General features: G+C 50.1%; 1 protein-coding gene across 1 annotated transcript in view; it reads left to right on the top strand.

The window, feature by feature from the left end:
- Window positions 1-20,657, top strand: part of TMEM132A (transmembrane protein 132A) — a 293,626-nt gene that overhangs the window by 265,262 nt on the left and 7,707 nt on the right. The window contains exons 10-11 of the mRNA XM_085651462.1: window positions 681-966; window positions 2,778-2,969. Of these exons, the coding sequence (XP_085507588.1) occupies window positions 681-966; window positions 2,778-2,969 (478 nt within the window). The remainder of the gene's footprint in view (window positions 1-680; window positions 967-2,777; window positions 2,970-20,657) is intronic.

The following is a 20,657-nucleotide window of genomic DNA, read 5'->3' as shown; positions in this document are numbered from 1 at the left end:
GATGGTGGTTTCTTAGGCAGAAATGTGACTACCATCATTATCACTTTAACTTCTTTACCGAATGAAGCAGTTGAGGGGTTCAGTCTGATTTCAGGGGGCGAGCATTCCAGATTCGAATACTCTGTAATATGTTTTCTTTTCATAGAATATTGGTGGTTTCAGCAGTAGGGCTAGTGCCTGTACATGCTCTACAGACACCCGATACCTCCAGTTTTTATTCAAGGTATCTTGGGGTGTGGAAGTGTAGGGCTTTCTGGGTCATGCATGCGATTTGTAATTTATTTTTTTATTTTTTATTTTATTGGCAGTCAGAAAAGAAGGTACAATCAACACATTACGTATTATCGAATAGATTATAGGAGTGCGATTTGTAATTGAATCCTTGTCTGAAATATACTCGGCACTGGGTGCTCACAGATGTATGGGGCCACCACTGAGAGAAGAGGTCAGATATACGTGTTTTGTGCGAATAGATGTTGAATATCAATACAATGTAAACCAGAGATACTCTCTGTGCCATGTGTTCATGTATGGACAGCAACCACCAGAGGACAAGGTGGCATCTGAAACTCAGTGCTGTGTATGAAGGGACGGCGAGGAGACATGGGGTCCAGATAGATGTCCTCTGGGGGAAGGGATGAGCTTGGGTACACATGACTGGAGTCTCTTTCTATCCACAGTGGTGGGCTCTCCGAGCAGGAGGGGACATCGGAGGAGAGCCCCTCAGATCGTCGAGTCCGGGGCTGTCGCCCACAGTACCAGCGTGCCTCTGTGCGCTTCCTTGCCCACTTTGTGGCTCACCCGCTGGATGGTGGACGGCACTTGACATACTTCCTGGGTTCTGATTGGCTGCTTGATGTTTCACCTTTGGTGAGAGGACATGCACGTGTGCGCGACCCCCGCGTGGCACAGCTAGAAGAAGGAAGTGTGCTGATTGGACGGGAACCTGGAATTACGTCCATAGAGGTGAGGACTGGGGCATCCTTTTATTTTCATTTCTATCTAATGACTACCTGTTCTGTGTACCCTGTTGCCTAAGACACCAGGTAATTTTTACTCAAGAGCCATTTCTCCTGTATTAGGCTATGCCTTGTAACGCTTGTGGTGTTCAGGATATGTCTGATGCTCAAACCTATGTATGTGCAACCTGAGGGAAGCTCTCCTGTGGCAGCCTCATCTTAGAACACAGCTGTCTCTCTAGCGTAAGCTTTGTAAGCAATATCTCTGCTGCCCAATGCCCCAATGTCTAACCTGAACTGAAGGCTTTGCTCTGTTGTTTGGGGTCTTAGTGAATGAAATCGATGGACCCTGAAGAATAGCTCTTCCGCCTAATACTTGGGCTTTTTAATCGGATTTCTCAGGTCACGTACAAGCCTGGGGGTTGGACAGCTGAGCCATCTCTCAGATTACAGAGACCCTGCTGCAGCCTGAGCTGGGCACCTCTTCATTCTGTAATGCTGGATTCTATACTTTGGATATTTTCTCTGTCCATCCTGGGGTTGCAGGTCAGTTTGGGCGCCTCTTAGGGGAGGAGATTGGCCACTAACAAGGGTTTGTATTTGGATATCAACTGGGAGATGGTTTTTAGTTCTCACTGGGTGTGGTTTCTTGAACACACCCAGAGGCTCCAGGTCCCTTTTCAGGTGTCTCCATGAGTGGCAGTGGCCTGTGGTTGAATCTCTGGTGTAAGATGGTTTCAGTGCTCACTAGCTGTGGTTTTTAATCCCCCCTTACAGCCAGAGGCTCCAGGTCCTTTTTTAGGTGTCTCTGTGGTTTCCAGTGGCCTGTGGTTGAATCTCTGGTGTAAGATGGTTTCAGTGGTCACTAGGTGTGGTTTCTCTCCCCCCACCCCACATCCAGAGGCTCCAGGTCCTTTTTTAGGTGCCTCTGTGGTTTCCAGTGGCCTGTGGTTGAATCTCTGGTGTAAGATGGTTTCAGTGCTCACTAGCTGTGGTTTTTCACCCCCCCCCCTTACAGCCAGCGGCTCCAGGTTTTTTTAGATGTCTCCATGAGTGGCAGTGGCCTGTGGTTGAATCTGTGTTGTAAGATGGTTTCAGTGCTCACTAGCTGTGGTTTCACACCCCCAGGTCAGGTCATTTGTAGGTGTTGGTGGCCCGTGGCTGTATCTCTGCTTTAAGATAGTTTTCAGTGCTCACTAAGTGTTGTTTCTTGCAGCCCTCCCCTTACATCCAAAGACTCCAGGTCCCTTTTAGGTGTCTCCATGGCTGGCAGTGGCCTGTGGCTGGATCTCTGCTGTAAGACAGTTTTCAGTGCTCACGAAGTGTTGTTTCTTGCAGCCCTCCCCTTACATCCAAAGACTCCAGGTCCTTTTTAGGTGTCTCCATGGCTGGCAGTGGCCTGTGGCTGGATCTCTGCTGTAAGATAGTTTTCAGTGCTCACTAAGTGTTGTTTCTTGCAGCCCTCCCCTTACATCCAAAGACTCCAGGTCCCTTTTAGGTGTCTCCATGGCTGGCAGTGGCCTGTGGCTGGATCTCTGCTGTAAGATAGTTTTCAGTGCTCACTAAGTGTTGTTTCTTGCAGCCCTCCCCTTACATCCAAAGACTCCAGGTCCCTTTTAGGTGTCTCCATGGCTGGCAGTGGCCTGTGGCTGGATCTCTGCTGTAAGACAGTTTTCAGTGCTCACTAAGTGTTGTTTCTTGCAGCCCTCCCCTTACATCCAAAGACTCCAGGTCCTTTTTAGGTGTCTCCATGGCTGGCAGTGGCCTGTGGCTGGATCTCTGCTGTAAGATGGTTCTTAATGTCTTGCTCTTTTGTAGGTGCGGTCTCCAGTTTCCCTCTCCATCCTGGGGGAGCAGGCCCTGGTAGTGTCCGAGGAGAAGGTCTCCATCTTGGAGGTGCGTGCCCAGATGGTGACAGGCCTCTCGTTGATGCTCAGCAGTGTGGCCGGGTACCGCGGCATGGTCACAGCCAGCTGCCAGGCCAAGGATGCCCTGCAGGTGCAGGAGCAGGTGAGTGGCCACAGACGGCGGGGAGGTGGACTAGCCATCCATTACATATCAAACGCTCTACATGTCCTCCCATTGGCTCTGCCACAGTTTCATCATCAGTCTTCGCTCTCGCCACCGCCACATCGCACCGCCTTCTCAAGAATGTTTCCGAGTTCTCTACCCTGCCCTCTTTTGGTCCATGTCTCTTTCTCCATCTTTGAATCTCCCTGGCCCTTTCTTCCCTTTCTGTTACACCTTTCGCCCCCTGCCTTCTTTTTCTCCTGGTTACTACATTTCTCTTTTTTGAGCTCTCATCGTCTTCTTATTCACTAGCTGTTGTTTTCTTTCGCTCTACTTCCTCTTTTGTTTTACTCCTTTTTCTCCTCTTTGTGTCATTTCATTCTGTCCTTCCCTTCGTCTGCTCTAGAGTCTGCCTTAGATGTGTATTTAGATTTTGTTCCATCTCTCCCAGTCTTTAAGAGAAAAACTGCAGTCAAACACATGAGCAAAAATGAAAACGAACTGTAAATGATCCGAGATAATCTGTAAAAATAAAAATCGAATTCATATTTCTTTGTGTTCACCATCCACAGAACCCTATGTATAAATAATGCTCTTTGGAAATATGAATTTCCATTGTAGTCAAATCCATGGTAATACATTCGTATTTTAATATTTGAAATAAATTATATGGAACATTTAGTCATTCCAGTAGTTTGTGTTTGTTAATGCATAAAAAATGTGCTTCTGAGCTCGGCTCTCAACAATCACTTAACCGAGTAGTAAATGTTTTTAGATCCCGGTGCTTCCTTACTGCACACTACAGCTGATCCCTAAACTTCACGTGGGTATCCACACCAGCACTTTGCCCTCCATTACCAGTGGTCCCTTAGGGGGTGTGGAGAATGCAGCAGACCCCAGTGACCACAGCTCTCACCAGCACAGGCCCACCCATTACTTCTACCAGACATGTCCATTCATCCAAACGAGAAACTGCCCTTATGTCAGGACTTAACTCAGCCAACACCAAGGTCGAATCCCAGCCTCCGGTCACTCAATATGGCACCCAAGGAATGTAAGTATCTGTAGCTGGCTCATGAAGGGGGACACATTCTGCAGTAAGCTAGAAAGCCTTGTATGTGAGCATTCTGTGCAGCTAAATGGAAGCATTTGGTCAGTTACTGTTCTACTGACTTCTTATCTGTCCTCACTACCACTGTCCAACGCGTCCGCTACCGACTCCCTGTACGTGTTTTTCCTTACGCCTCGCTGTGCTTACAATCGTAGCAAGCCTCCAAAAAAAGACATCATTCTCTTTTTAGAATCCCCCCTAATAAAGGCCTTTATAGAAGACTTTAAATGCCTAATCGCTCCCAGAGCTTTGTGTGATCTTGGTGCAGTCCTCATTGGGCCAATAAGGGCACTTTGGAGTCGTCCACGTGCGCTCTCTCCAGTTCATGTTCTTAAAGGTGATTTTCTTTGTCTCCGTCATGTCTCTCTGGAGGTGAGTGACCGTCCAGCTCTTTCAGCAGAAGAACCATTCATACAAGTTCACACAGATAGTGGTGCTACGCACACACCCTTGTTTCTTACCCACAGCTGTATTGCCGTGTCAATCAGTCTGTTGATCTACCATTTCCCCCCTGGCACCCCCCCCCCCACCCCCCAAGTCCCTGTCTGTCACTGAAGGGGTTGCACACTTTAGATGATAGGGCTGTTGCGTACTATGTAGGTTGTACTCAAACGTTCACAACAGCCAAGCAACCTTCTGTCGCCTTCGCTCTGCCGCATCTTGGCAAACCCATCTCCAAAGCAAGTCTAGTTAGATGAACCGTCACGTGCACCTGGCTATAGTAGGACATTGGAATGTCGAGAGCTCTATTGAAGACAATGGAGCAGCTCCGGGCTTATACAGGCTTCAACATTCCAATGCTTGTCTTCCTATTTTCTCTTTTTAATTTAGAACATTCCATCCTTAGTGGGTGGAATGTTCTAATAGCCTTATACCCCTTCTGCTATTCTGGGTATTAAGGGCCCTCTCCCTTGGTATAGGCCTGTAACTCAGGTTCAGGGCCTTTAACAACTGGTATAGCCCTCGGCAGCGGGCTATATTATACCACAGCCAAACATACATACCATAGTAGCTCTTCTGAGTTTTTCAGACCACAGGACTTTAGACTTACTTCCCAGCTGATCATAGCCTGGCACTCACAGATCTCTCAGCATGCCTACTACTCACACCTTTTGACCTTACTAGAATCACTGTTTTCCGCATGCCTCCGCCTTGGCACAACCTTCTGGACTAGCAACTTGGGGCAATACACCTTTTGCCTCACATAGGAAATTAGTTCAATACCTTTTTACTTGTTGCACCAGCACTACGGACATATCACTAGTCTGTAAAAGTAGCCTTTATAAAGTCCATTGAAGACGAAACACGTGTTGGTTGCATTGCTATTACCAAGCTGTTTACTGATACCACTCGTTGCCTTCGGCACATATCCGTTCCCCCCCAAAACTATAAAACTTCCACTTTTTCCAACCACAGACTCTGACTTCGTCCATTTATGTGCTCCAACCTGTTTTGTCTGTTTGCTTTGAGCTAATGGCTTGCCCTACTCCTGTTCAACACCCGTCCGTAGCAGGGTGTTTTCTGTTGTGAGCGCACTGAGTTTTGTCTATCAACTTGCAGGTTGTGCCACCGTCATATCTCATTTTCTACTGCCTTGCACAATCTATAGTGGGGGTGGGGGGGTGCCACATACCTTTCTCACTACTACCATTGTAAAAGTACACATAACACAGTACTACTTTTAGAGCACATTCGACACGTATAGAAGGAGCAGCATGGCTTTCTTCGAAAACGAAGCATTAGCATACGCATGCAATGCTGCCACCTGTTCTTCCATTCACACCTTTATGAATCATTACTGTGTGGGTGTCAGAGCTGCGCAAGAAGTGCAGATGGGACGAACCGTACTTAAAACATTCTTCCAGGCATCCTCTTCCTCTGGTCACAAGTCCCTGGTGTAGAGGTTGGGTTACTGCTCGTCAGTCTGTGCACAACATCCTATCTAGAGCAGCACATGCCGAAACTGGAAAACATTACTTAACGTTTAACAAACCGTTTGCACTTTGTAACGCTGTAGATTCGCACGTGCCCTACCTGCCTCCCCGGGTGCAGACGGAAAGATTCCTTTTGTAATTTACTTACTGCTTCCATGTGTGTTTAACTGCAAAGCGTTTCTACAGACTTTGAAATGCTCTGTGCTCCACGTATCCTGTGCTTAATTTGGCCCGGTGGTTTCCTGTGCTCGGCACCAGCAATTAATTGTCAACACTGCCATTGTGACAGCCTGTCACAAGGTGGCACTGTCTGGCTAATTAAAAGATGACGACGACAACTACAACTTTTAATTAATAATTTAATATAAAAAAAAATGACTATTACCTACCGCCCAGGCCATTCTTATAGCTTTGGGGGCCTGACATAGTCCGAATTGTCACACTCGTAGGAGTGGGATGGTTAGTAGTTGTGGTGGGGCCTGGAAAAGTCCGAATTGTCGCACATGTATGAGTTGATGGTTAGTAGTTGTGTTGTTACTATCATTGCCAGCGTGGCAGAGACAATGTGTGTTTGCAAGCTGGGGTGGCCTCCTGACGAGAGCCCTGCCACTTATTGTTTTACAAAATAAGCACTGACGTATCCTAAGGGGGAAAAACAGAATCTGAGGTGGAGTCTGCGTCCTGCTGCAAAATGGGTTTAGGCGAGTCACTTTAAAAGCGTAAATACATCATACAAACAAATAACGTATAGCATTCCCATCCTAACGCTGGGTGGCAGGCGTGTGCAGAGCACTACAAGGTGCAGGCAGGTAAGCCATTTTTCCTTCCCCATTGTGGCTGATGCGTAAACTCTTCCCTCCCCCACACCCCTTCGCTTCCTCCTGCCTGGTTTATTTACATTTTTACAGCATGAACCTCTTACTGATTCATATTCTATGCAAATTCTTCCATATAATGATTGTGCTGGAAATCTACAAGAAAGCAGCGTGCATGGCCATGATATCAAGAGTGTAATCGGACGTCTCGTGGCCTAGAACCTCACAGACCCTCTCATTCCAGATCCACACTGTTATTTTTCAGTTAAGTCATGACTTGTTGGAGAGTGCGTGCTTGGCTGACAAGATATTATTGTGCAAAGTGGATCTGTTGTCGATTTGCATGCTCCGCATTCTCTTGATATGGCTGTTGCCGGTGAATAATTTGTAAAAAACCTAGGTGATCGGGCCCTCACCAGGAGTCCTTGCAAGCCTTGCCAGCGCTGGCAATTACAATGCCTACACAAATACAAACCATCACACTCCTACAAGTGTGACAATCCAGACTATTGCAGGCCCCCAAAGCTATAAGAATGGCTTGGGTGGCAGTCAGTCATTTTTAAAGTATGTTGAATGAATAACCAACTACTTTTGTGTTCATTTCTAAATTAGGCAAACAGTGCCACCATGTGGCAGACAGTCATAATGGCTGGTGTTGATAATTTAGTGCTGGTGCTTAGCACCGGAAACCACTGTCTCAAATTAAGCACTGGCGGTTGCAGACCACACATGAGAGTTCTGAGCTTGAGTCAGATCATATGGAGCAGCTAGTGTTTGTTGCAAAGATGGCCCTCCAGTCTAAGCCACAGGGCCAGGAAAGCTTTGAAGCTACAATCTGTCTCTCACTGGAGCGCGGGGAAGGATGGTGCAGAAGCGCCTTGTTCGTTCAAGCGGCCATCAGGGCGCGAGGAAGGGGCAGCTTTTAAAGGGAGGCTCTTGGGGAGTGTGGGGTAATGAGGTTCAGCTCCACCAATGAAACGGATACCGACAGCCGAGGCCTGAACGACCCTTATGACATGTCTGAAACCGATCAATATTCCATCAGAAAGAGAGCTGTAATATGAATCTGAAATTGAGTGTCGTGGTCCCAAACGGCTCAAACCATCCAATCCCTTGAGTAAAGTTCACCATTCCCATACAACGGACACAAGAGCCTTGGTGCAGAGACCATCCAGTGCCAGACATGGTTCATGTTCCCTGACCTGTGGCACACATGCAAGTGTCCAGAGAGAGCACTGCAGAGAAGAGGACTTTGAGTCCCCACATATTAAGGGGCGACGACCGCCGCACTAGCCCCTGGGCGAGTTAGCACTTCACACCCCCATGTAAGGTCAGTCCTTCCTCCACTTGTGAACATGTGGTCGTGTGTACGCCTGTGTTTGTGTGTGGCTGTGTGCACATGTGGTCGTGTGTACATCTGTGTGTTTGTGTGTGGTTGTGTTTACATCTGTGTGTGTGTGGTCGTGTGCACATGTGGTCGTGTGTACGTCTGTGTGTGTGTGGCTGTGTGCACATGTGGTTGTGTGTACATCTGTGTGTGTGGCTCTGTGCATATGTGGTCATGTGTGCTTCTGTGTATGTGTGGTTGTGTGTATGTCTGTGTGTGTGGCTGTGTGCACATGTGGTTGTGTGTACGTCTGTGTGTGGCTGTGTGCACATGTGGTCCTGTGTACGTCTGTGTTTGTGGCTGTGTGCACATGTGGTTGTGTGTACATCTGTGTGCTTGTGTGTGGTTGTGTTTACATCTGTGTGTGTTGTCGTGTGTGGTTGTGTGCACATGTGGTCATGTGTACGGCTGTGTGTGTGTGGCTGTGTGTACATCTGTTTGTGTGGCTCTGTGCACATGTGGTCGTGTGTACTTCTGTGTGTGTTAGTGTGTGTATGAGTGAGCTCTGAGGGTGGTCCTGGAGCCCCTAGACTGATGTTCCATTTATACCCATTCTGGGTCCCCGAATTAAATGGGGTCCCCTGCTTCTCCCCCCAACACCCTCCTTGTGTTGTAAGCTGGGTCTTGGTGTCACCGTCCGGTTGATCCAAAGTGTGAGTGCCCGGATACCCACGCATGACGACAACTGGCTTGTTGGGACTTAATACTGACCCTTATCCATCCTCCGGCTCCTTGTGGTGGAAAAACACTACACTCAGTCAACTCTTTCAGCTGAATAAAGTTTAGTTTCATGGCGCTGATCAGAGATGCAGGCCATTACTGCTTCACAAAAACTGGTTGTTTTAACTCTGAGAAATGGCTGTGTGGCCTCATGTAGCATCAGTGTAAGGCCAGGGCGTGCTACATCTGAGCCAGAGAATCACTGAACTGTGAGTCAACCAGGCACCGGTGGGTGAGCCAGGCACCGGTGGGTGAGCCAGGCACCGGTGGGTGAGCCAGGCACCGGTGGGTGAGCCAGGCATCTGTGAGTGAACCAGGCATCTGTGTGTGAACCAGGGGAAATAGCCTTTACGCCAAACTTCTTACTTAATATTATATTTCACATGCATTTTTTACCTCTTAAAGAATGGTGGCACGCAAGTATTTACAACGCAAGACAAAACCCCGCATTTGAGGGTAATTGAAAAACGGGATTTGGGAGGTCGCTGGCCCAAAACTATAAAATGTTCAAATAGTACCAAACCTGTAAACGACCAAAGCAATTATTTAAATATATTAATATTTAATTTATCATTGTTGAACAGTGGGTCGGAATGTTAGACTGTGACAGGATTTTTCTGCAACGGTAAGCGTGGTAAGAGTATGCGTGGTAGTGGAATGCGTGGTGAAGCCGGTGTTTCTAATGTGAGTGAATGTAAAGGCATGGTAGTGGTATGCGTTGTAAAATCAGCGCTGTAAAGATGTGCACGGTGAAGTAAGGCATGGCAATCTTCGATGCCCGTCCTTTACATACCTGGTCCTGGAGGTATCAATATACTTCTGAATATGACCCTGCAGATATGACTTTTAATGCTGAAATATGCATGTATGCGCCAACACAGGTATTTTTATTTTGCAAACATTTTTGGGTCACATCAGTGAATGAATTGGGCTGTGTACCATTTCCTTCCTATAGATTGCTATTGCAAACACTCTTGAAAAGGGAGTTAATCCTGAAATGCTTCGAATTAAAAATGCTTGTTGTTTTGAGCCTATTTTATAACTACAGGAGCAGTTTAAGAAGATGAAAGTGTATGAAGACATTGAACTGGAAGTGTTTAGTATACTTCCGCTATAAAGCGGGGGACGCCTGGATTTGAGCTCATATTACTTATTAACAAACCAATCAGCCGCACCTGAAGGTGCCAGCTTGGCCCAGGATGCACTGGAAGGCTGTGTGCAGCATTCTACAGGAGATGTTTAAGTGGCACCTGCTTCTTGAGGTCATAGTGTGAACTCTATAACCAATCAGCTGGTTGTAAAGAAGCTCTCCGAGGAATCGAGTCCCCAACCAGAAGTGGGTGTTTTCAGACCTTTCGGGCCTTGTCGTGGTGGCGAGAGAAGAGTCCACAGCAGTTTTAAGACTGATGGTGCACATGCTCTGCGTACTATGAAGCGAGTGGCCAGACCGGACTCCACAGCTTCTTCGACTCCCCCAGGGCAGCGTGGTTGAGCCGTCGAAGACCCAGGCTGCTGAGGTTGTTTGAACATTGGTGTCACAGAGAGCACAACACAGGTGGTGGTGGTTACAAATAGGATTGTCCATTGACAGAGGTTCTAACACATTACATACAGTTTCTAAATAAAAGGCAGTGTTTCCACACTCTCAGAACTCAGTGGAGTCAACACCGTGCAGGGACACATTGCGTCAAGGGCACTGGGGCATCCTGTGAAGGTTGAACACCGTAAACCTTGGTGCTAAAACCATCCAGTGTTCTCCATTGCTAGGAGTTTGTAGCCTCCTGGTCACGGTGAAACAGCTGCCTGTGGGCTTAAGGTGGTGGGAACACGAGGTGGTGGCATTGGTGTGGCCTCCTCAGTTTATATGAGCTTACGTTAGCGAAGAAAGGAGAGAGAGGAGACAAAAGGACCCTGAATTTCCTGCCTTATAACAAAAAGCAACTTTTAAGCTCGTCTGCACAACAGCCTGCCATGCCATGGGATGGAGTGTTGGGCCACGGATGCACCCGCTCTCTCATTAACTAGGAGCTCTGGGCTTTGTTCATTGACTTTGTGACCAATGGTAAGATTGGGTGGCCTTGGCCAGGTGGAGGTACAAGGTTCCTGGGATATGTAACCACTCCCCAAGTACAGGATCTCCACCCTCTGCAGATTTGCTTCCGGTGGGGGACGGAGGGGCGTCCTAGTGCTTGAACTCTCACTTCGTATCTGCAACGACTGTCTGGAGGCTGACTCCCTGGTGAAATGAAAGGAAGGGGCTAGAGCGACTCTCTCTGTCTGGAGGCTGACTCCATGCTGAAATGAAAGGAAGGGGCTAGAGCGACTCTGTCTGGAGGCTGACTCCATGGTGAAATGAAAGGAAGGGGCTAGAGTGACTCTCTCGTCTGGAGGCTGACTCCATGCTGAAATGAAAGGAAGGGGCTAGAGCGACTCTCTGTCTGGAGGCTGACTCCATGCTGAAATGAAAGGAAGGGGCTAGAGCGACTCTCTCTGTCTGGAGGCTGACTCCATGGTGAAATGAAAGGAAAGGGCTAAAGCGACTCTCTCTGTCTGGAGGCTGACTCCATGCTGAAATGAAAGGAAGGGGCTAGAGCGACTCTCTCTGTCTGGAGGCTGACTCCATGGTGAAATGAAAGGAAGGGGCTAGAGCGACTCTCTGTCTGGAGGCTGACTCCATGGTGAAATGAAAGGAAGGGGCTAGAGCGACTCTCTGTCTGGAAGCTGACTCCATGGTGAAATGAAAGGAAGGGGCTAGAGCGACTCTCTCTGTCTGGAGGCTGACTCCATGCTGAAATGAAAGGAAGGGGCTAGAGCGACTGTCTGGAGGCTGACTCCATGCTGAAATGAAAGGAAGGGGCTAGAGCGACTCTCTCTGTCTGGAGGCTGACTCCATGGTGAAATGAAAGGAAAGGGCTAGAGCGACTCTCTCTGTCTGGAGGCTGACTCCATGGTGAGATGAAAGGAAGGGGCTAGAGCGACTCTGTCTGGAGGCTGACTCCCTGGTGAAATGAAAGGAAGGGGCTAGAGCGACTCTCTCTGTCTGGAGGCTGACTCCATGCTGAAATGAAAGGAAGGGGCTAGAGCGACTCTCTCTGTCTGGAGGCTGACTCCATGCTGAAATGAAAGGAAGGGGCTAGAGCGACTCACTCTCTGGAGGCTGACTCCATGGTGAAATGAAAGGAAGGGGCTAGAGCGACTCTGTCTGGAGGCTGACTCCATGCTGAAATGAAAGGAAGGGGCTAGAGCGACTCTCTCTGTCTGGAGGCTGACTCCATGGTGAAATGAAAGGAAGGGGCTAGAGCGACTCTCTGTCTGGAGGCTGACTCCATGCTGAAATGAAAGGAAGGGGCTAGAGCGAGTCTCTCTGTCTGGAGGCTGACTCCATGGTGAAATGAAAGGAAAGGGCTAGAGCGACTCTCTGTCTGGAGGCTGACTCCATGCTGAAATGAAAGGAAGGGGCTAGAGCGACTCTCTCTGTCTGGAGGCTGACTCCATGCTGAAATGAAAGGAAGGGGCTAAGACGACTGTCTCTGTCTGGAGGCTGACTCCATGCTGAAATGAAAGGAAGGGGCTAGAGCGACTCTCTCTGTCTGGAGGCTGACTCCATGGTGAGATGAAAGGAAGGGGCTAGAGCGACTCTCCCCGTCTGGAGGCTGACTCCATGCTGAAATGAAAGGAAGGGGCTAGAGCGACTCTCTCTGTCTGGAGGCTGACTCCATGGTGAAATGAAAGGAAGGGGCTAGAGCGACTCTCTCTGTCTGGAGGCTGACTCCATGCTGAAATGAAAGGAAGGGGCTAGAGCGACTCTCTCTGTCTGGAGGCTGACTCCATGGTGAGATGAAAGGAAGGGGCTAGAGTGACTCTTTGTCTGGAGGCTGACTCCATGCTGAAATGAAAGGAAGGGGCTAAGACGACTGTCTCTGTCTGGAGGCTGACTCCATGCTGAAATGAAAGGAAGGGGCTAGAGCGACTCTCTCTGTCTGGAGGCTGACTCCATGGTGAAATGAAAGGAAGGGGCCAGAGCGACTCTCTCTCTCTGGAGGCTGACTCCATGCTGAAATGAAAGGAAGGGGCTAGAGCGACTCTGTCTGGAGGCTGACTCCATGGTGAAATGAAAGGAAGGGGCTAGAGCGACTCTCTTTCTGGAGGCTGACTCCATGCTGAAATGAAAGGAAGGGGCTAGAGCGACTCTCTCTTTCTGGAGGGTGACTCCATGCTGAAATGAAAGGAAGGGGCTAGAGCGACTCTCTCTGTCTGGAGGCTGACTCCATGGTGAAATGAAAGGAAGGGGCTAGAGCGACTCTCTTTCTGGAGGCTGACTCCATGCTGAAATGAAAGGAAGGGGCTAGAGCGACTCTCTCTTTCTGGAGGCTGACTCCATGCTGAAATGAAAGGAAGGGGCTAGAGCGACTCTCTCTGTCTGGAGGCTGACTCCATGGTGAAATGAAAGGAAGGGGCTAAAGCGACTCTCTCTGTCTGGAGACTGACTCCATGCTGAAATGAAAGGAAGGGGCTAGAGGCTGGAGGCTGACTCCATGCTGAAATGAAAGGAAGGGGCTAGAGCGACTCTCTCTGTCTGGAGGCTGACTCCATGCTGAAATGAAAGGAAGGGGCTAGAGTGACTCTGTCTGGAGGCTGACTCCATGCTGAAATGAAAGGAAGGGGCTAGAGCGACTCTCTGTCTGGAGGCTGACTCCATGGTGAAATGAAAGGAAGGGGCTAGAGCGACTCTCTCTGTCTGGAGGCTGACTCCATGGTGAGATGAAAGGAAGGGGCTAGAGCGACTGTCTGTCTGGAGGCTGACTCCATGCTGAAATGAAAGGAAGGAGCTAGAGTGACTCTCTTTGTCTGGAGGCTGACTCCATGCTGAAATGAAAGGAAGGGGCTAAGACGACTGTCTCTGTCTGGAGGCTGACTCCATGCTGAAATGAAAGGAAGGGGCTAGAGCGACTCTCTCAGTCTGGAGGCTGACTCCATGGTGAGATGAAAGGAAGGGGCTAGAGCGACTCTCCCCGTCTGGAGGCTGACTCCATGCTGAAATGAAAGGAAGGGGCTAGAGCGACTCTCTCTGTCTGGAGGCTGACTCCATGGTGAAATGAAAGGAAGGGGCTAGAGCGACTCTCTCTGTCTGGAGGCTGACTCCATGGTGAAATGAAATGAAAGGAAGGGGCTAGAGCGACTCTCTCTGTCTGGAGGCTGGCTCCATGGTGAGATGAAAGGAAGGGGCTAGAGCGACTCTCTCTGTCTGGAGGCTGACTCCATGCTGAAATGAAAGGAAGGGGCTAAGACGACTGTCTCTGTCTGGAGGCTGACTCCATGCTGAAATGAAAGGAAGGGGCTAGAGCGACTCTCTCTGTCTGGAGGCTGACTCCATGGTGAAATGAAAGGAAGGGGCTAGAGCGACTCTCTTTCTGGAGGCTGACTCCATGCTGAAATGAAAGGAAGGGGCTAGAGCGACTGTCTCTTTCTGGAGGCTGACTCCATGATGAAATGAAAGGAAGGGGCTAGAGCGACTCTCTCTGTCTGGAGGCTGACTCCATGCTGAAATGAAAGGAAGGGGCTACAGCGACTCTCTCTCTCTCTCTGGAGGCTGACTCCATGGTGAAATGAAAGGAAGGGGCTAGAGCGACTCTCTCTCTCTGTCTGGAGGCTGACTCCATGGTGAAATGAACGGAAGGGGCTAGAGCGACTCTCTCTCTCTCTGGAGGCTGACTCCATGGTGAAATGAAAGGAAGGGGCTAGAGCGACTCTCTCTGTCTTGAGGCTGACTCCATGGTGAAATGAACGGAAGGGGCTAGAGCGACTCTCTTTCTGGAGGCTGACTCCATGCTGAAATGAAAGGAAGGGGCTAGAGCGAGTCTCTCTCTCTGTCTGGAGGCTGACTCCATGGTGAAATGAAAGGAAGGGGCTAGAGCGACTCTCTTTCTGGAGGCTGACTCCATGCTGAAATGAAAGGAAGGGGCTAGAGCGACTGTCTCTTTCTGGAGGCTGACTCCATGCTGAAATGAAAGGAAGGGGCTAGAGCGACTCTCTCTGTCTGGAGGCTGACTCCATGCTGAAATGAAAGGAAGGGGCTACAGCGACTCTCTCTCTCTCTGGAGGCTGACTCCATGGTGAAATGAAAGGAAGGGGCTAGAGCGACTCTCTCTCTCTGTCTGGAGGCTGACTCCATGGTGAAATGAACGGAAGGGGCTAGAGCGACTCTCTCTCTCTCTGGAGGCTGACTCCATGGTGAAATGAAAGGAAGGGGCTAGAGCGACTCTCTCTGTCTGGAGGCTGACTCCATGCTGAAATGAAAGGAAGGGGCTAGAGCGACTCTCTCTGTCTGGAGGCTGACTCCATGCTGAAATGAAAGGAAGGGGCTAAGACGACTGTCTCTGTCTGGAGGCTGACTCCATGCTGAAATGAAAGGAAGGGGCTAGAGCGACTCTCTCTGTCTGGAGGCTGACTCCATGGTGAAATGAAAGGAAGGGGCCAGAGCGACTCTCTCTCTCTGGAGGCTGACTCCATGCTGAAATGAAAGGAAGGGGCTAGAGCGACTCTGTCTGGAGGCTGACTCCATGGTGAAATGAAAGGAAGGGGCTAGAGCGACTCTCTTTCTGGAGGCTGACTCCATGCTGAAATGAAAGGAAGGGGCTAGAGCGACTCTCTCTTTCTGGAGGCTGACTCCATGCTGAAATGAAAGGAAGGGGCTAGAGCGACTCTCTCTGTCTGGAGGCTGACTCCATGGTGAAATGAAAGGAAGGGGCTAGAGCGACTCTCTTTCTGGAGGCTGACTCCATGCTGAAATGAAAGGAAGGGGCTAGAGCGACTCTCTCTTTCTGGAGGCTGACTCCATGCTGAAATGAAAGGAAGGGGCTAGAGCGACTCTCTCTGTCTGGAGGCTGACTCCATGGTGAAATGAAAGGAAGGGGCTAAAGCGACTCTCTCTGTCTGGAGACTGACTCCATGCTGAAATGAAAGGAAGGGGCTAGAGGCTGGAGGCTGACTCCATGCTGAAATGAAAGGAAGGGGCTAGAGCGACTCTCTCTGTCTGGAGGCTGACTCCATGCTGAAATGAAAGGAAGGGGCTAGAGCGACTCTCTGTCTGGAGGCTGACTCCATGGTGAAATGAAAGGAAGGGGCTAGAGCGACTCTCTCTGTCTGGAGGCTGACTCCATGGTGAGATGAAAGGAAGGGGCTAGAGCGACTGTCTGTCTGGAGGCTGACTCCATGCTGAAATGAAAGGAAGGAGCTAGAGTGACTCTCTTTGTCTGGAGGCTGACTCCATGCTGAAATGAAAGGAAGGGGCTAAGACGACTGTCTCTGTCTGGAGGCTGACTCCATGCTGAAATGAAAGGAAGGGGCTAGAGCGACTCTCTCAGTCTGGAGGCTGACTCCATGGTGAGATGAAAGGAAGGGGCTAGAGCGACTCTCCCCGTCTGGAGGCTGACTCCATGCTGAAATGAAAGGAAGGGGCTAGAGCGACTCTCTCTGTCTGGAGGCTGACTCCATGGTGAAATGAAAGGAAGGGGCTAGAGCGACTCTCTCTGTCTGGAGGCTGACTCCATGGTGAAATGAAATGAAAGGAAGGGGCTAGAGCGACTCTCTCTGTCTGGAGGCTGACTCCATGGTGAGATGAAAGGAAGGGGCTAGAGCGACTCTCTCTGTCTGGAGGCTGACTCCATGCTGAAATGAAAGGAAGGGGCTAAGACGACTGTCTCTGTCTGGAGGCTGACTCCATGCTGAAATGAAAGGAAGGGGCTAGAGCGACTCTCTCTGTCTGGAGGCTGACTCCATGGTGAAATGAAAGGAAGGGGCTAGAGCGACTCTCTTTCTGGAGGCTGACTCCATGCTGAAATGAAAGGAAGGGGCTAGAGCGACTGTCTCTTTCTGGAGGCTGACTCCATGATGAAATGAAAGGAAGGGGCTAGAGCGACTCTCTCTGTCTGGAGGCTGACTCCATGCTGAAATGAAAGGAAGGGGCTACAGCGACTCTCTCTCTCTCTGGAGGCTGACTCCATGGTGAAATGAAAGGAAGGGGCTAGAGCGACTCTCTCTCTCTGTCTGGAGGCTGACTCCATGGTGAAATGAACGGAAGGGGCTAGAGCGACTCTCTCTCTCTCTGGAGGCTGACTCCATGGTGAAATGAAAGGAAGGGGCTAGAGCGACTCTCTCTGTCTTGAGGCTGACTCCATGGTGAAATGAACGGAAGGGGCTAGAGCGACTCTCTTTCTGGAGGCTGACTCCATGCTGAAATGAAAGGAAGGGGCTAGAGCGAGTCTCTCTCTCTGTCTGGAGGCTGACTCCATGGTGAAATGAAAGGAAGGGGCTAGAGCGACTCTCTTTCTGGAGGCTGACTCCATGCTGAAATGAAAGGAAGGGGCTAGAGCGACTGTCTCTTTCTGGAGGCTGACTCCATGCTGAAATGAAAGGAAGGGGCTAGAGCGACTCTCTCTGTCTGGAGGCTGACTCCATGCTGAAATGAAAGGAAGGGGCTACAGCGACTCTCTCTCTCTCTGGAGGCTGACTCCATGGTGAAATGAAAGGAAGGGGCTAGAGCGACTCTCTCTCTCTGTCTGGAGGCTGACTCCATGGTGAAATGAACGGAAGGGGCTAGAGCGACTCTCTCTCTCTCTGGAGGCTGACTCCATGGTGAAATGAAAGGAAGGGGCTAGAGCGACTCTCTCTGTCTTGAGGCTGACTCCATGGTGAAATGAACGGAAGGGGCTAGAGCGACTCTTTCTGGAGGCTGACTCCATGCTGAAATGAAAGGAAGGGGCTAGAGCGACTCTCTCTGTCTGGAGGCTGACTCCATGGTGAGATGAAAGGAAGGGGCTAGAGTGACTCTTTGTCTGGAGGCTGACTCCATGCTGAAATGAAAGGAAGGGGCTAAGACGACTGTCTCTGTCTGGAGGCTGACTCCATGCTGAAATGAAAGGAAGGGGCTAGAGCGACTCTCTCTGTCTGGAGGCTGACTCCATGCTGAAATGAAAGGAAGGGGCTAAGACGACTGTCTCTGTCTGGAGGCTGACTCCATGCTGAAATGAAAGGAAGGGGCTAGAGCGACTCTCTCTGTCTGGAGGCTGACTCCATGGTGAAATGAAAGGAAGGGGCCAGAGCGACTGTCTGGAGGCTGACTCCATGCTGAAATGAAAGGAAGGGGCTAGAGCGACTCTCTCTCTCTGGAGGCTGACTCCATGCTGAAATGAAAGGAAGGGGCTAGAGCGACTCTGTCTGGAGGCTGACTCCATGGTGAAATGAAAGGAAGGGGCTAGAGCGACTCTCTTTCTGGAGGCTGACTCCATGCTGAAATGAAAGGAAGGGGCTAGAGCGACTCTCTCTTTCTGGAGGCTGACTCCATGCTGAAATGAAAGGAAGGGGCTAGAGCGACTCTCTCTGTCTGGAGGCTGACTCCATGGTGAAATGAAAGGAAGGGGCTAAAGCGACTCTCTCTGTCTGGAGACTGACTCCATGCTGAAATGAAAGGAAGGGGCTAGAGGCTGGAGGCTGACTCCATGCTGAAATGAAAGGAAGGGGCTAGAGCGACTCTCTCTGTCTGGAGGCTGACTCCATGCTGAAATGAAAGGAAGGGGCTAGAGCGACTCTCTCTGTCTGGAGGCTGACTCCATGCTGAAATGAAAGGAAGGGGCTAGAGCGACTCTCTCTGTCTGGAGGCTGACTCCATGCTGAAATGAAAGGAAGGGGCTAGAGCGACTCTGTCTGGAGGCTGACTTAATGGTGAAATGAAAGGAAGGGGCTAGAGCGACTCTCTGTCTGGAGGCTGACTCCATGGTGAGATGAAAGGAAGGGGCTAGAGCGACTCTCTCTGTCTGGAGGCTGACTCCATGGTGAAATGAAAGGAAGGGGCTAGAGCGACTCTGTCTGGAGGCTGACTCCATGCTGAAATGAAAGGAAGGGGCTAGAGCGACTCTCTCGTCTGGAGGCTGACTCCATGGTGAAATGAAAGGAAAGGGCTAGAGCGACTCTCTCTGTCTGGAGGCTGACTCCATGCTGAAATGAAAGGAAGGGGCTAGAGCGACTCTCTGTCTGGAGGCTGACTCCATGGTGAAATGAAAGGAAGGGGCTAGAGCGACTCTCTCTGTCTGGAGGCTGACTCCATGCTGAAATGAAAGGAAGGGGCTAGAGCGACTCTCTCTGTCTGGAGGCTGACTCCATGGTGAGATGAAAGGAAGGGGCTAGAGCGACTGTCTGTCTGGAGGCTGACTCCATGCTGAAATGAAAGGAAGGAGCTAGAGTGACTCTCTTTGTCTGGAGGCTGACTCCATGCTGAAATGAAAGGAAGGGGCTAAGACGACTGTCTCTGTCTGGAGGCTGACTCCATGCTGAAATGAAAGGAAGGAGCTAGAGTGACTCTCTTTGTCTGGAGGCTGACTCCATGCTGAAATGAAAGGAAGGGGCTAAGACGACTGTCTCTGTCTGGAGGCTGACTCCATGCTGAAATGAAAGGAAGGGGCTAGAGCGACTCTCTCTGTCTGGAGGGTGACTCCATGGTGAGATGAAAGGAAGGGGCTAGAGCGACTCTCTCTGTCTGGAGGCTGACTCCATGCTGAAATGAAAGGAAGGGGCTAAGACGACTGTCTCTGTCTGGAGGCTGACTCCATGCTGAAATGAAAGGAAGGGGCTAGAGCGACTCTCTCTGTGTGGAGGCTGACTCCATGCTGAAATGAAAGGAAGGGGCTAAGACGACTGTCTGTCTGGAGGCTGACTCCATGCTGAAATGAAAGGAAGGGGCTAGAGCGACTCTCTCTGTCTGGAGGCTGACTCCATGGTGAAATGAAAGGAAGGGGCTAGAGCGACTCTCTTTCTGGAGGCTGACTCCATGCTGAAATGAAAGGAAGGGGCTAGAGCGACTCTCTCTTTCTGGAGGCTGACTCCATGATGAAATGAAAGGAAGGGGCTAGAGCGACTCTCTCTGTCTGGAGGCTGACTCCATGGTGAAATGAAAGGAAGGGGCTAAAGCGACTCTCTCTGTCTGGAGACTGACTCCATGCTGAAATGAAAGGAAGGGGCTAGAGCGACTCTCTCTGTCTGGAGGCTGACTCCATGCTGAAATGAAAGGAAGGGGCTAGAGCGACTCTCTCTGTCTGGAGGCTGACTCCATGGTGAAATGAAAGGAAGGGGCTAGAGCGACTCTCTGTCTGGAGGCTGACTCCATGGTGAAATGAAAGGAAGGGGCTAGAGCGACTCTCTTTCTGGAGGCTGACTCCATGCTGAAATGAAAGGAAGGGGCTAGAGCGACTGTCTCTTTCTGGAGGCTGACTCCATGCTGAAATGAAAGGAAGGGGCTAGAGCGACTCTCTCTGTCTGGAGGCTGACTCCATGCTGAAATGAAAGGAAGGGGCTAGAGCGACTCTCTCTGTCTGGAGGCTGACTCCATGGTGAAATGAAAGGAAGGGGCTAGAGCGACTCTCTGTCTGGAGGCTGACTCCATGGTGAAATGAAAGGAAGGGGCTAGAGCGACTCTCTTTCTGGAGGCTGACTCCATGCTGAAATGAAAGGAAGGGGCTAGAGCGACTCTCTCTGTCTGGAGGCTGACTCCATGCTGAAATGAAAGGAAGGGGCTAAAGCGACTCTCTCTGTCTGGAGACTGACTCCATGCTGAAATGAAAGGAAGGGGCTAGAGCGACTCTCTCTGTCTGGAGGCTGACTCCATGCTGAAATGAAAGGAAGGGGCTAGAGCGACTCTCTCTGTCTGGAGGCTGACTCCATGGTGAAATG

The sequence above is a fragment of the Triturus cristatus genome, chromosome 4_1, assembly GCF_964204655.1.
Source record: "Triturus cristatus chromosome 4_1, aTriCri1.1, whole genome shotgun sequence".
Classification (NCBI taxonomy): Eukaryota; Metazoa; Chordata; class Amphibia; order Caudata; family Salamandridae; genus Triturus; species Triturus cristatus.
This window is presented reverse-complemented; position numbering and strand designations above follow the sequence as displayed.